The sequence below is a fragment of the Rhynchophorus ferrugineus genome, unplaced genomic scaffold, assembly GCF_030347505.1.
Source record: "Rhynchophorus ferrugineus isolate W39M unplaced genomic scaffold, kcgeb_rfMv2 rfM7, whole genome shotgun sequence".
Lineage (NCBI taxonomy): Eukaryota > Metazoa > Arthropoda > Insecta > Coleoptera > Curculionidae > Rhynchophorus > Rhynchophorus ferrugineus.
Window position 1 is genome coordinate 1,693,359 of NW_027472586.1, and position 14,916 is coordinate 1,708,274.

Consider the following 14,916-nt stretch of genomic DNA (forward strand, 5'->3'; position numbering starts at 1 on the left):
CAGTATAGCTCTTTTTGTACGTGTTTTACTTTTAATGTTATGTGATCAAATGTGTCTTTTCAAAAAAATAACTTATTTCACCTAACGTAAGATATCTTGAAAAACATCAAACCCACATCAATTTACCATAGATTTTCATTTCTTTCACACCAAAATACATATATTTTGAAGATTTTATCTTTATCTGAGCGAGAAAAGATTTTAACACTTTTTCCATATATATAGTCCTGAAAATTTGCAATTTTCTGCCATTTTCAATGTTTTTACTGCTATTTCAATTATAACTATGCCAGGGCAATGAAAATTACAGGTGTTATAAAGAATTTTACTCTGAATCGAATAGCAGTATAGCTCTTTTTGTACGTGTTTTACTTTTAATGTTATGTGATCAAATGTGTCTTTTCAAAAAAATAACTTATTTCACCTAACGTAAGATATCTTGAAAAACATCAAACCCACATCAATTTAACATAGATTTTCATTTATTTCACACCAAAATACATATATTTTGAAGATTTTATCTTTATCTGAGCGAGAAAAGATTTTAACACTTTTTCCATATATATAGTCCTGAAAATTTGCAATTTTCTGCCATTTTCAATGTTTTTACTGCTATTTCAATTATAACTATGCCAGGGCAATGAAAATTACAGGTGTTATAAAGAATTTTACTCTGAATCGAATAGCAGTATAGCTCTTTTTGTACGTGTTTTACTTTTAATGTTATGTGATCAAATGTGTCTTTTCAAAAAAATAACTTATTTCACCTAACGTAAGATATCTTGAAAAACATCAAACCCACATCAATTTAACATAGATTTTCATTTATTTCACACCAAAATACATATATTTTGAAGATTTTATCTTTATCTGAGCGAGAAAAGATTTTAACACTTTTTCCATATATATAGTCGTGAAAATTTGCAATTTTCTGCCAGTTTCATTGTTTTTGCTGCTATTTCCATTATAATTATGCCAGGGCAATGAAAATTACAGGTGTTATAAAGAATTTTACGCTGAATCGAATAGCAGTATAGCTCTTTTTGTACGTGTTTTACTTTTAATGTTATGTGATCAAATGTGTCTTTTCAAAAAAATAACTTATTTCACCTAACGTAAGATATCTTGAAAAACATCAAACCCACATCAATTTAACATAGATTTTCATTTATTTCACACCAAAATACATATATTTTGAAGATTTTATCTTTATCTGAGCGAGAAAAGATTTTAACACTTTTTCCATATATATAGTCGTGAAAATTTGCAATTTTCTGCCAGTTTCATTGTTTTTGCTGCTATTTCCATTATAATTATGCCAGGGCAATGAAAATTACAGGTGTTATAAAGAATTTTACGCTGAATCGAATAGCAGTATAGCTCTTTTTGTACGTGTTTTACTTTTAATGTTATGTGATCAAATGTGTCTTTTCAAAAAAATAACTTATTTCACCTAACGTAAGATATCTTGAAAAACATCAAACCCACATCAATTTACCATAGATTTTCATTTCTTTCACACCAAAATACATATATTTTGAAGATTTTATCTTTATCTGAGCGAGAAAAGATTTTAACACTTTTTCCATATATATAGTCGTGAAATTTTGCGATTTTCTGCCATTTTCAATGTTTTTGCTGCTATTTCCATTATAACTATGCCAGGGCAATGAAAATTACAGGTATTAGTATAGAATTTTACGCTAAATCGAATAGCAGTATAGCTCTTTTTGTACGTGTTTTACTTTTAATGTTATGTGATCAAATGTGTCTTTTCAAAAAAATAACTTATTTCACCTAACGTAAGATATCTTGAAAAACATCAAACCCACATCAATTTAACATAGATTTTCATTTATTTCACACCAAAATACATATATTTTGAAGATTTTATCTTTATCTGAGCGAGAAAAGATTTTAACACTTTTTCCATATATATAGTCGTGAAAATTTGCAATTTTCTGCCAGTTTCATTGTTTTTGCTGCTATTTCCATTATAATTATGCCAGGGCAATGAAAATTACAGGTGTTATAAAGAATTTTACGCTGAATCGAATAGCAGTATAGCTCTTTTTGTACGTGTTTTACTTTTAATGTTATGTGATCAAATGTGTCTTTTCAAAAAAATAACTTATTTCACCTAACGTAAGATATCTTGAAAAACATCAAACCCACATCAATTTAACATAGATTTTCATTTCTTTCGCACCAAAATACATATATTTTGAAGATTTTATCTTTATCTGAGCGAGAAAAGATTTTAACACTTTTTCCATATATATAGTCCTGAAAATTTGCAATTTTCTGCCATTTTCAATGTTTTTACTGCTATTTCAATTATAACTATGCCAGGGCAATGAAAATTACAGGTGTTATAAAGAATTTTACTCTGAATCGAATAGCAGTATAGCTCTTTTTGTACGTGTTTTACTTTTAATGTTATGTGATCAAATGTGTCTTTTCAAAAAAATAACTTATTTCACCTAACGTAAGATATCTTGAAAAACATCAAACCCACATCAATTTAACATAGATTTTCATTTATTTCACACCAAAATACATATATTTTGAAGATTTTATCTTTATCTGAGCGAGAAAAGATTTTAACACTTTTTCCATATATATAGTCGTGAAAATTTGCAATTTTCTGCCAGTTTCATTGTTTTTGCTGCTATTTCCATTATAATTATGCCAGGGCAATGAAAATTACAGGTGTTATAAAGAATTTTACGCTGAATCGAATAGCAGTATAGCTCTTTTTGTACGTGTTTTACTTTTAATGTTATGTGATCAAATGTGTCTTTTCAAAAAAATAACTTATTTCACCTAACGTAAGATATCTTGAAAAACATCAAACCCACATCAATTTAACATAGATTTTCATTTATTTCACACCAAAATACATATATTTTGAAGATTTTATCTTTATCTGAGCGAGAAAAGATTTTAACACTTTTTCCATATATATAGTCGTGAAAATTTGCAATTTTCTGCCAGTTTCATTGTTTTTGCTGCTATTTCCATTATAATTATGCCAGGGCAATGAAAATTACAGGTGTTATAAAGAATTTTACGCTGAATCGAATAGCAGTATAGCTCTTTTTGTACGTGTTTTACTTTTAATGTTATGTGATCAAATGTGTCTTTTCAAAAAAATTAATTATTTCACCTAGCGTAAGATATCTTGAAAAACATCAAACCCACATCAATTTAACATAGATTTTCATTTCTTTCACACCAAAATACATATATTTTGAAGATTTTATCTTTATCTGAGCGAGAAAAGATTTTAACACTTTTTCCATATATATAGTCGTGAAAATTTGCGATTTTCTGCCATTTTCAATGTTTTTGCTGCTATTTCCATTATAACTATGCCAGGGCAATGAAAATTACAGGTATTAGTATAGAATTTTGCGCTGAATCGAATAGCAGTATAGCTCTTTTTGTACGTGTTTTACTTTTATTGTTATGTGATCAAATGTGTCTTTTCAAAAAACTCCAGAATAGATTTATATGGATTTCCCTTCCATTTCAAAATACATATATTTTGAAAGTTTGACCTATATCCAATAGGCAAAAAATTATAGCACTTTTTCCATTGTTTGAAACGTAATTTTGGTTAGTTACTATACGCACCCTTAACACAGTAACTTCCACAACAGTAATAGAGGCAAAAAAAGACGGAATCATATTTGTACAACAAATTTTCTGTTTCAGAAGCGGACTGATCCGCGTCGGCGACCGGCTCTTAAAGGTGGACCGTCACTCCCTCATTAACAAGACCCTCCTTGAAGCCCAGCAGATCCTGCGAGAGACGGCGGGATGCAGCTCTCACGGGATCGGCCTGAGCACGCTCACGATAGAATACGACGTCAGTGTAATGGAGTCTGTCAAGTACGCCAGCGGGCCGTTGCTCGTCGAAATTGACAGGTGAGCTATATTGGGATCGGCGTGCCGCAGGAACTCCCTCGACTTTTTGATATCCCCCTCAAGAAAACTGCAGACAATACGTCGATTCCTGTTTGCGATCTAACGAACCCATCCACTCGGTAAAATGTCGACGTTAAACTTCAATCAAGATTAATAAAGGATCTCGTTTCAGTCAATGTTGTTCTCTATATATTGTCCGTTCAATAAAACAGTGAACTCACGTCATCCGAATTGACGGCGTCAAAATATCGCAATGCTGCACCAACTCTGAGTTTTAGTTAATAAAAATGTTAACAAATATCATTTATTTTAACGTTATAGTACATATAATACGCATATAATCGAAGGACATAAAACTACAATTTAGAATATCGGTATAAGAGTTTGTAGGTTAGATTTGTTTTGTTTATATTAACTCTTTTCCATGACACCCATGAGGCAGAGTTTCTAGGCGCCTTTTTATGCAGTGGTATCCCCCTGGAGGCCCAATCCACCTAATTAACAATTGTATATCTGAGAAACGTATTTTACTTTCATTCGAGAGCATATTTACTTTTTTTGTTTAGTTGTTGTTTCCTTTGTTTCACAAAATTAATCACTGAATTCTATCTAATGCATTTACCTTAACTACAAAACTGTTAGTATTCATTCTCTCCTTATACGTTCTAACCTAATGCTCATGTTTAATTTTGAACAATTACAATCATATCTGTACACACCAATTTTTCACGCCCTACAATACAATTTTCTAGAGTTATATTCAATTAATTATATGCATACCTTTAGTTGTTTCCACTCTCATCACTCTGCCCCAGGAATTTCCAGCATTATCACAAATCCTGAAAGTTTCCTTCAGTCACTTTCACTTTCCGGTTCACTGTCCAATTCAATCTGTAAACTCTTAATGTCAAATATGTCTAAAACATGTTCACGATATCATCATGTATCAATTACGTCCTCTGTATATCTTATCGAGTTCATCCAACCCAAAGTTGTTATGGTTGACATTCCTTCCACATATCCAAACAGTTTTTAATGGAATATCCTTCTCTACCAGCAATATATCTGCAATTAATTATTAATAAATATAATGACCAATAAAACCTAATCGAATGATATTATAACTTTTACCTTTTTCCATCAATTTTTGTTGTCTTTGCACTTTGTATGTTACTGTCTTGCCAAGAGTGCCACAATGAATCATCTTGAAATATTCAAGTTTCATCGAGATATACAAATTCAAATAGTTTATTTTCCTTGGTCTTATTTTATGCCTTTAAAAATTTAATTTTTTTAAGGTAATGTCTGGAAGTTCCACTAAACCTCTTGGAGGTTTATCTTTATACCATTTAAACCGTATGCCCTGGAAGAGTGTATGAAAGGATGTCTTACATCCCTCAAAAAGCTACATGCTCCCAACTCTTTTATGTATACTTTCCAGACAGACAATTTTCTCTCAAAAAATTTTATTAAATTATGTTTATATCGATAAAATAGTTTGTGTACTTACTGTTCTTATACATTTCGTATATTTGGTCTCGAATAGAGTCAATATCAAGATGGTCAAGATTCGTCACCCACTTTGTATGTAGACGGGTTTTCTTGGGTAAAGCTAACGTATTATTCCTCATTTTGTAAGCGATGTGATTCATAGTACCTACACTAAAATTGTAGGGACTTATATTATTTAATATCATTAATAATTACCTCTATAACGGATATTATAGGCAAATGGGGGCCTCCATTATCTCGTTCGTTTTCGAAATATTTTATTAAAGCCGCAATCAATTTGTGACCCTGACTATCTATTTTTTCGGCATTTTCAAACGAAATGATATCATATATTACAGAACGATTTAAAATGTATCAAAATAATCAAAGTGCCAAAACAACGTTTGTCGGTTTTCAATCTGTGGTGGCAACTAGATTTCATCACCGCATTCTCCCTAATACATTTGCCATATCTGCTAGCTAAACATTTTTGTCTCCTTACGCATATGTTTATTTTGAATAATTATGCACATATCTGTGCAGTTATCAATATAGGTTGACGCTGATCACTTATTAAACCTCTTTTAAAACAAATATAGAAGACATCCTCCATCCTCCTTAATATTTATCCCATTTCATGCAGACGCTTGGATGGCTGTTGACTTGTAGCGGAACTTCAAACTCTTGATGTGTTGAAGTTGAGTCTTCGTCCGGCAATACTTTCAACTACAGATCGTTGAATGTTCTGAAATCTTCTTCTCCATAAATAAAGGATGTCAAAAATACTACAAATAGATTTCAATGTTTTGCGCTTAATTGGAACTTACACGTTAAGTAGTAATCAATATTATTTTTATCAATTATTATGGCAATCTCTGAAAGATTACGTAACTGACATAGGTTTAAACATAGTATAATATTAAGCGCCGAAAAATAATCTGTAGAACCAATTATTTCTCAATGCTGTCAAAACAAACTATTAATTACAATTAATCTTTCACAGACAAGTCGAGGAAGATTTTGGACTTCTTCTCACCAACTGCAGCTCAATGATAGAGGCTCAGTCGTCGCAGGATGACATTCTCGCCGTGGGCTTCTATGTCGACCGTATAATTCCTGCTAGTACTGCGGATAGATGCGGAGCTTTATCTATTGGTAAACCGCTGTTACTTTCGTAGTCGCTCTAAATAACTTGGGTATTTTGCTACCTCAGGCGACCAAATTCTAGCCATCGATGAACTTCCTCTGGATTCCTGGAGCGGAAGTCCCAGTGACGCCGAGAAGCTGCTGCGGCGAGCTACCAAACTGCAGGTACTGCCGTACAGTGCCATGCAGAAATCACAGACTAGAAGTCAGTTCGGTGGTAAGTACCCATATTATTTTAATGATAATAATGATAAATGAATCAAATTAATGCTGGTAGACGACTTTTGGGGCTATCCTAGCTTCGGTGGGTATATAGTTCTTTTTTAATTTATTAATATATCATTAAATTGTAACAATTTTTTTTATAACACATTGACAATAAATTTTACCTGCCGAATACAAAATCTTCAGCGGACGTACGTACCAATTTATATTTAGGATAATAATACTATAAATAAATAAAGACAGTATGAAAATATTAAATTATATTTATGTATATTATTAACTTTATTAAAAAAAATAGTAATATATATTTATAAATAGACAATGAATCAAGATAGCTCGGGTTTAAGTATTCAATAGCAAAAATGAGCCATATATTCTGAAAGAAAATGACGAAATATTAACTTTGTCTCCTGGGAACAGTAGAATCTTCTTTTATTACAAATCAGCAGTAATCTGCTAATATTTTAGCTTTCCATCTTCCTTGATAAGGCTCATCTATATGTTTTATATCTTGGTGAAAACGTTCACCTTGTTCGTCACTCGCCATTCCAAATTTAGGGGGAGAAATCGAAATGAGAATGCAAGTTTTTCATTTATTATAACAAAAATACCACTTAACTTAGACAAAACAGTTTTCAAATACAAAAATCCTTTAGTATTTTTATTCATGGCCTTGACAAGATTTTTCATTAAACCAAGTGCGGACTAGGAGTTTCACATTTAACGTTTGATTGAACAGAAACAAACCCAGTTCTTTTTGGTCTGACCTAATGGTGAGTTTTGACGTTTCTATTGTCCTACAAACAGAGAAAACAACGATATTTCGTGAAACTTCCTTGTAGTCCAAGCAATATAACAACAACTTGTAAATCAGCACAAACTCTCCAGTTGTATTCTTTGTATTTGACTAAGTCTAAAATTAGTTTCATGTTTTTATACGTTTCTTTTAAAATCTCTGAATATGCATTAGGTATGGAAGTATATCGGCTATCATTGTGGAGCTTTTAAGCGTAAATAGTATCACTGGCGAGCCATCTATTTTAAATAGCATATAGTTTTCCTTTTTTTTTTGAAACTGAGCTTATAATTAAAGAATTTTAATGGTAGTTTTAAGCTCCTAGCAATATCGAATTAATTAATAGAGAACGTCGAGTCGCAAGTATGAGAAACCGTCAAGAAATATTTTAATTCTCTCCAGGGAAAATTTCAAGCGGCTTCAAAAGGCTCACAGCAGCTGAATACTAAATAAATTGCGAATTATAAGAAGCAGCAGCGCCTCGAACGTTAATGCGTTTGAAATTTTAAAATCGGATTTGATTTTTGAATTCGGAAATTAAAATCGTCATCTCGACTGTTTACTTCGAAAGTCGACGATAAGATATAATATAATTCTGCCGTATTCTTATTAGCACTGTTAGGAAAGTAAGAACAATGTTTGGGTTATCCTAACCCTATAAAGAGAACTGTTTCATTCGTTGAAAGAAAACCAGTTTATTCGCCATATTAAGCTCCCTCTGACTAATGAGAAGTTATATTTGCAATCATAAACAAATGTTCTCATGTCGGTCCAATTACCGGGGACTTATTGAAATTAAGTTACAGTTATTTTATTGAAAATTATGGTATTGTCAAAACAATGAATAAAATACAATTTGCATTAACTAAACTCGAATTATTTCTCCAGTCACTCTGCTCTCTAGATCAGCCTTTTTGTAGGATGTGTACCCCAGGAAAAGATATTTGGATCTAAGGAAAACTTTATCGGAAATCTTAGCATTGAAAGATTAAGTGAACGATGGAAATTCTATGAACTGTTATTTTTCAGTAATCAGGTCTCTAAGTTGATCACTCGCCAGCCGGTAGGCTTAATGCCGAGGATCGTGGTTCGGAGTCCACGTTAAATTATAAGTCCAGAGGTCCAGTCTAAATAAACCTTCGTTAGTGAAAAGGAAACTCTAAAATATATTGAAATATGTATTGGGGCTTGGACGTATCTCAAAATATATTTTCGGCATTCCTATCTTGATTCCTTTCCAAAAAACTTGAACGGCACGAACGACGAGCAAAGAGAGAGCCTACAAATCCAAAGGTGATACCAAGGATTTTGAGACATGATGAGCGATTACTGTTAAACCCTGATGATCATGACTAACGATGACTTATTTCAACATCTGCTTTCATTCAATAAATGTACGTGGATGGTTAAAGACAGTAAAATAAAAGTTAGGCTTTAAAAAGTAAGAGAGAAAAATCTATTTCTTCAAATATCTAAACTAAAATATCCCTCCTTTAACAAAACTGTATTTGTATATCACATTGGGCTTCAAATTTACAAGAAAATATATTAACAATCAAGATAAAAATTTGATAGCGACCTTGAACCTGAATGACGAGTGAGAAGTTTCACCGAACACCTCGGTAACCGTGTTGGCAACATTTCAGAGGACGTCAGGAAGTGCCCGCGCCAATATATTTACTTCCCAACTTTCCGAAGCGCCGTTTCCGAAGCAATAAAGGTAAATCTTCGGCAAAACGACCGAGGCGGCGAGAGAGTGTATATATATTATAAAAATTTCAAACTTATCGCAAAAACCGTGGAACTATGCGGCCGAGATGTGCGCGTAGCCGACTCGTAAATATTAAAATTACTCGACGACGACCATCTCCGAATGGCAGCCGCGGGTACATTAGTAAAATGAGCCTTGTACATTGGGGCGGCGGCGGCGGGGAGCCCCGGGGGGCCGACGGAATTAACAAGTTCCGGTCGCGCCGCGAAGAAAAGGGAAATGGAAGCCGGCGCGAGAGAGAGTTCGATAAAGTCAAAGGTGGAAGATTAATGAGCGGACCTCCTTATCGAATAAAGATTCCGACACGTTGTAAATACTCTTGGTGGCGCGTAAGCTGATGAAGCGGCGCAGGGAATCGAACGCCGCTTTTATTAAACGATCTCGGTTTGTTTTTCCCTTTCATTGGGCCCCGATGTCGTCGCCTTAACACGTTTCCCATCTTAACTGAAGGAATTAACATGGTCTTGGAGATTTACTTCATCACAATACATATACATACATATCCCACTATTAATTTCCCTATTTTTATTTCTCTTTTTAAATTTCCTTTCTCTCTTTCTCTCTCTGTTTCTCTCACTCTCTTCTTACTATTTTTCTGCGAGAAATTGGGGCTAAGAATTTGGCCATTAACCGTAGAAGGATAAAAACTTCGAGGAACTGGAAAGGAAAATAAATAAAAATAAGGAGAAGATAAAAATGAGGAATAGAGGAATAAACAAAAAAGTTGAAAGTAAAAAAACAACGAGAGCAAAAATTGTTAAAGAGCCTGAAAAGAAATGCATAGAACAAAGGACTAAAGGAGCATTATGTTTTGAGGGACAATCAAGAACTATGACAAGAATGCACTTAAAATACAAAACAAGAGAACAATAAATTTATGAACAATTACGGCATACACAATACGAAGGATAAAAGATCAATATGGAAAGAAAATCTGAGGACGGAGATTGCTCAACTCTAAAATACCTAGACAGTTTCTTCCAAAGCATCAATGGTCCTCAATGAGATGTTAAGACCATCATTCATTCAAGAATTTTTAAATCCCGCAAAATTAATTCACAGTCTTTGTGACAATATGTAATAGTTCACATTGAAAGAATAGAAACTCGTAGCCCGATAAACCGAAACGTCCCGAGACAATCCCATCTCAAGAACCCGCTTAACGCGAAAGCTAATTACGAACCGAGATTCTTGGACCCGACAAACAAACATACTGCTGACATCCATTGTTTTATACCCTCCGTCGAGCAGGCTGCGACTCGTCCTAGCTTGCGTTCCTCCGATTGGGCCTAACTATTAATCAATGGCGGGCATTAGCCGTGTTTATTATACTGTCGGATATTATGATACATCAAAGGCGGTCTTCGATTGAATGTACCGCAGGTAATTTAGTTTCGGCATATTAATTATCTTCGATAAAAGTAATACGTAATTACCGGCACGTTTGATCTCCTTACGCGTTCGTAACTTGCACGAGATTAGTTTGAATTTGTTTATTAAGTCCATGGAACTTCGGTATCGTTGACAATGTGTACCGGTATATAATTTGCGTAGAAACAATAATCAGCATACGAGTTTGTCTTCTTTACTATTTTGGATATTTTGTCAGGTCAAAATAATCTAGTTTTTCCAGTGAAAATCGCCACAATAATATTTCAACTGAATTATTGAAAGAGCTACCAGAAATTTGTATAATGTATAAGTGTTCAACATTACCTTAACTAGTCTAATTTGTATTTATATTGGGAAATACATGCTGATGTATTTATCCCACACTGCGTCCTATATTAACTAATTAACTGAACGTAAGATGACCAGAATTTTATATAATGGTTTTAATTTAATGATGTAATTAAATTTTATGAAAGCCACAAAATACATTTAACGAATTATTAAAAACGAAGCTATACAATATAAATTGAATATTTCGCTGATGAATGGCCTTTCGTGCATTAAAAATACTATTTTATTTTATTGTCGTCATTATTAGAGAGAGTAGAGCAGGAAAATGCGCGTTTTATTCGAGTAAATACAAGTAAATTCTAGCCGGAATTTGAATTATAATAACGAGTCTCGTTAAAATTGTATGATTTTTCATAAATGATGTACAGCATCGTTAATAATAAAAATATCTCTATTGTTAGTTGGGAATATATAACAATATAATGTAATATAAAGGCTATTTTATTGTTCGCTGAAATCAATAGTGGATGGAAAAAGCGGTTCACGCAAGTCCCTGAGAAATGTAATATATAATAAATATATAATATGAAGGATTTTGCTGTTCTTTTATTTTGTTCACTATATGACATTGGTAACAAAGAGCGGCAGCTTGACACTCACATAAATATGTTCAATGTAGTGTCAACCATTCACTGCAAAATTGTTGTCTTCTTGTCTTAGAGATACTTTTTATAATCCTTATAAAAATTTAACTATTACCTCAACAAGCCTTGTGTCATTAATTGAATCAAATGGTACATAGATCATTAGAAAAGCACTTTCATTTTTGTCAGTCAAGCAGAAGGTTTAAATAAAAAACATCTATCAATGTCCTTGGGAAATTCTCAAATTGTTTCATTGCTAATCATTCTCAAAATGTTTTTCACAATTCGACTTACCATGAAACTCATTTCTTAACGAAAGAGCTTAAATAGATATTATTTCTTTAATATTCACTTAAACTCAAAAACTGTTTTCTTTTATAAACATTCGTTCTCATACTTCAACTGTGTTTTATTAAACGAACAATGTTTTATTTTTACCTAAAGAAAATGAAATTTTTCGTTTTTTATACCTTCTTTAAATCAAAACACATCTGTCGTATGTATCTGTGTATGGTCAAATTATTTAATTGTTAATCATTCAGAAGGAGCTTCTATTCTGATATTTTACGCCGGTTTCCAATGATAGGTAATCTTTGAAATATTTGACATCTGTAATTATGTAGTAATGTGGACTATGTCACTATGTTTTCACTAAAATACGAAAATGTTTTCATAATTCGGCTTAGCATGATACTCATTTCTTATGGAATGACTTTAATCATTATTATGTCCTTAATAAAACATTTAACGCAAAAAATGCATGTTGTTATAAACATTCGTTCTTATACATCAACTGTATTCTATTCCCCGAATAATATTTTATTTTTCATCTAAAGAAAATAATATTTTCCTATAAAATAACTTCCTTTTTAACTTCTCATGTCAAGATATATTTGTTGAAGTTAAATTTTAAATTTCAATGGTCATACTGTTTCATTGTTAATCATTCTCAAGTTTCTTGTGTTCTGATCTTTTTGCTCCAACCTCCGATGACTTATACATTCCTTGAAGTGCTTGAAATGAGTAATTATGTAGTACTGTGGACCTTGTTAATTTATTTTCACTAAAGTGGTATCACAATTCAGCTTATCATGATTCTCACTTATTATGAAATGAACTGGAATCATTTTTATATCCTTAATATTAACTTTGACTTTTTGTTTTTCTAAACATCGCTCGTTTTATGCATCAACTGTATTATATTCACCATACAATATTTCATTTTTTATCCAAAGAAAACTATATTTTCCTTTAAGACACCGTCCTTTTTTATACCTCGACGATACTTTTCCTATTCGATATTTGTTTCGCGAAACGAAACAAAACGGAAAGCTATATTCAGCTTTTGGTTGAGTAAATTGTCTCTCTCTGGCAAATATCTGGACGGAAAAATGTCTCGGTTTTCGTATAGGCTACTTTTTGCCTAGACGTATAACAAGCGGAAAGACGACACGAATAAAAAGTCTGAAAAATTCTAAACAGCGGACTGTAAACCGTGTAGTTTTTCGTCGTGGAATAGATTTTTGGTTGGCATAAGGAGAAAAAGTTTTCAACAAACGGAAAATATTTGCTTGTGTATAATCACTTGAAATTATACGAGCAATAACTAGGAATAAAAATACTAACTTTTAATTCATTTTGAACTTGTTGAATGAACTGTATCAACGATATTGTCGATCCAATTTTATTGTAATGGGAGCAAGAGCTTTGTGACTAACTTCTTAGAATATCCAGTACTTTTAGAAGGAAATTAGATTCTAACGGATAAAAGGACTGTTTAAAGGCTCTGGTAGACTAGAAGTCTTAACTGCAATACATTCTTACATACATTCTACCAACATTTCTAACTTTTTCATTTTTTTATATTCTATATATAGTTCGTTTTGGTATTTATTTACTATTTAATTGTTGTTAGCCCTGCTTGTATTTATCCTGTATATTTATTGACTTATTCTTAGAATTTTATTACCTGCACATCTTTGTTCAAATATAACCCATAGTGTTTCTCTTTTTCTCTGCCAAGTACTATTTCCAAATGAGTAAAATCTTCATGGCTACGCACAACTTAGTTATCCCTCTCTATTTTATAAACTATAAACAGTCTATTTTATGTCCTTTTTTGTATGTATCGGGACAATAAATGCTATTTGTCAATTTGTGAAATATGTTCCACTCTGCTCAGTATTTTAACTTATCTTATTTCTTAGCCTAAGTAATTTATTTCTTATTATCTCTAAATTGAATTTATCTGATAAAAGGACTATTTAAAGGCTCTGGTAGACTAGAAGTCATAACTGCAATACATTCTTACATACATTCTACCAATATTTCAAACTTTCTAAATTTTTTTATACTCTATATATAGTTCGTTTTGGTATTTATTTATTATTTTATTGTTGTTAGCCCTGCTTGTATTTATCCTGCATATTTATTGACTTATTCTTACAATTTTATTACCTGCACATCTTTATTCAAATATAACCCATAGTGTTTCTCTTTTTGTCTGCCAAGTACTATTTCCAAATGAGTAAAATCTTCATGGCTACGCACAACTTAGTTATCCCTCTATATTTTATAAACTATAAACAGTCTATTTTATGTCCTTTTTTGTATGTATCGGGACAATAAATGCTATTTGTCAATTTGTGAAATATGTTCCACTCTGCTCAGTATTTTAACTTATCTTATTTCTTAGTCTAAGTAATTTATTTCTTATTATCTCTAAATTGAATTTATCTGATAAAAGGACTATTTAAAGGCTCTGGTAGTCTAGAAGTCATAACTGCAATACATTCTTACATACATTCTACCAACATTTCAAACTTTTTAAATTTTTTTATACTCTATATATAGTTCGTTTTGGTATTTATTGACTATTTCATTGTTGTTAGCCCTGCTTGTATTTATCCTGCATATTTATTGACTTATTCTTAGAATTTTATTACCTGCATATCTTTGTTCAAATATAACCCATAGTGTTTCTCTTTTTCTCTACCAAGTACTATTTCCAAATGAGTAAAATCTTCATGGCTACGCACAACTTAGTTATCCCTCTATATTTTATAAACTATAAACAGTCTATTTTATGTCCTTTTTTGTATGTATCGGGACAATAAATGCTATTTGTCAATTTGTGAAATATGTTCCACTCTGCTCAGTATTTTAACTTATCTTATTTCTTAGTCTAAGTAATTTATTTCTTATTATCTCTAAATTGAATTTATCTG

General features: G+C 32.0%; 1 protein-coding gene across 9 annotated transcripts in view; it reads left to right on the forward strand.

The window, feature by feature from the left end:
• Positions 1–14,916, forward strand: part of Grip (Glutamate receptor interacting protein) — a 347,975-nt gene that overhangs the window by 257,859 nt on the left and 75,200 nt on the right. For all 9 annotated transcript variants that reach the window (XM_076410452.1, XM_076410453.1, XM_076410459.1 and 6 more), the window contains 3 exons: positions 3,721–3,933; positions 6,428–6,579; positions 6,638–6,787. In XM_076410452.1, the coding sequence (XP_076266567.1) occupies positions 3,721–3,933; positions 6,428–6,579; positions 6,638–6,787 (515 nt within the window). The remainder of the gene's footprint in view (positions 1–3,720; positions 3,934–6,427; positions 6,580–6,637; positions 6,788–14,916) is intronic.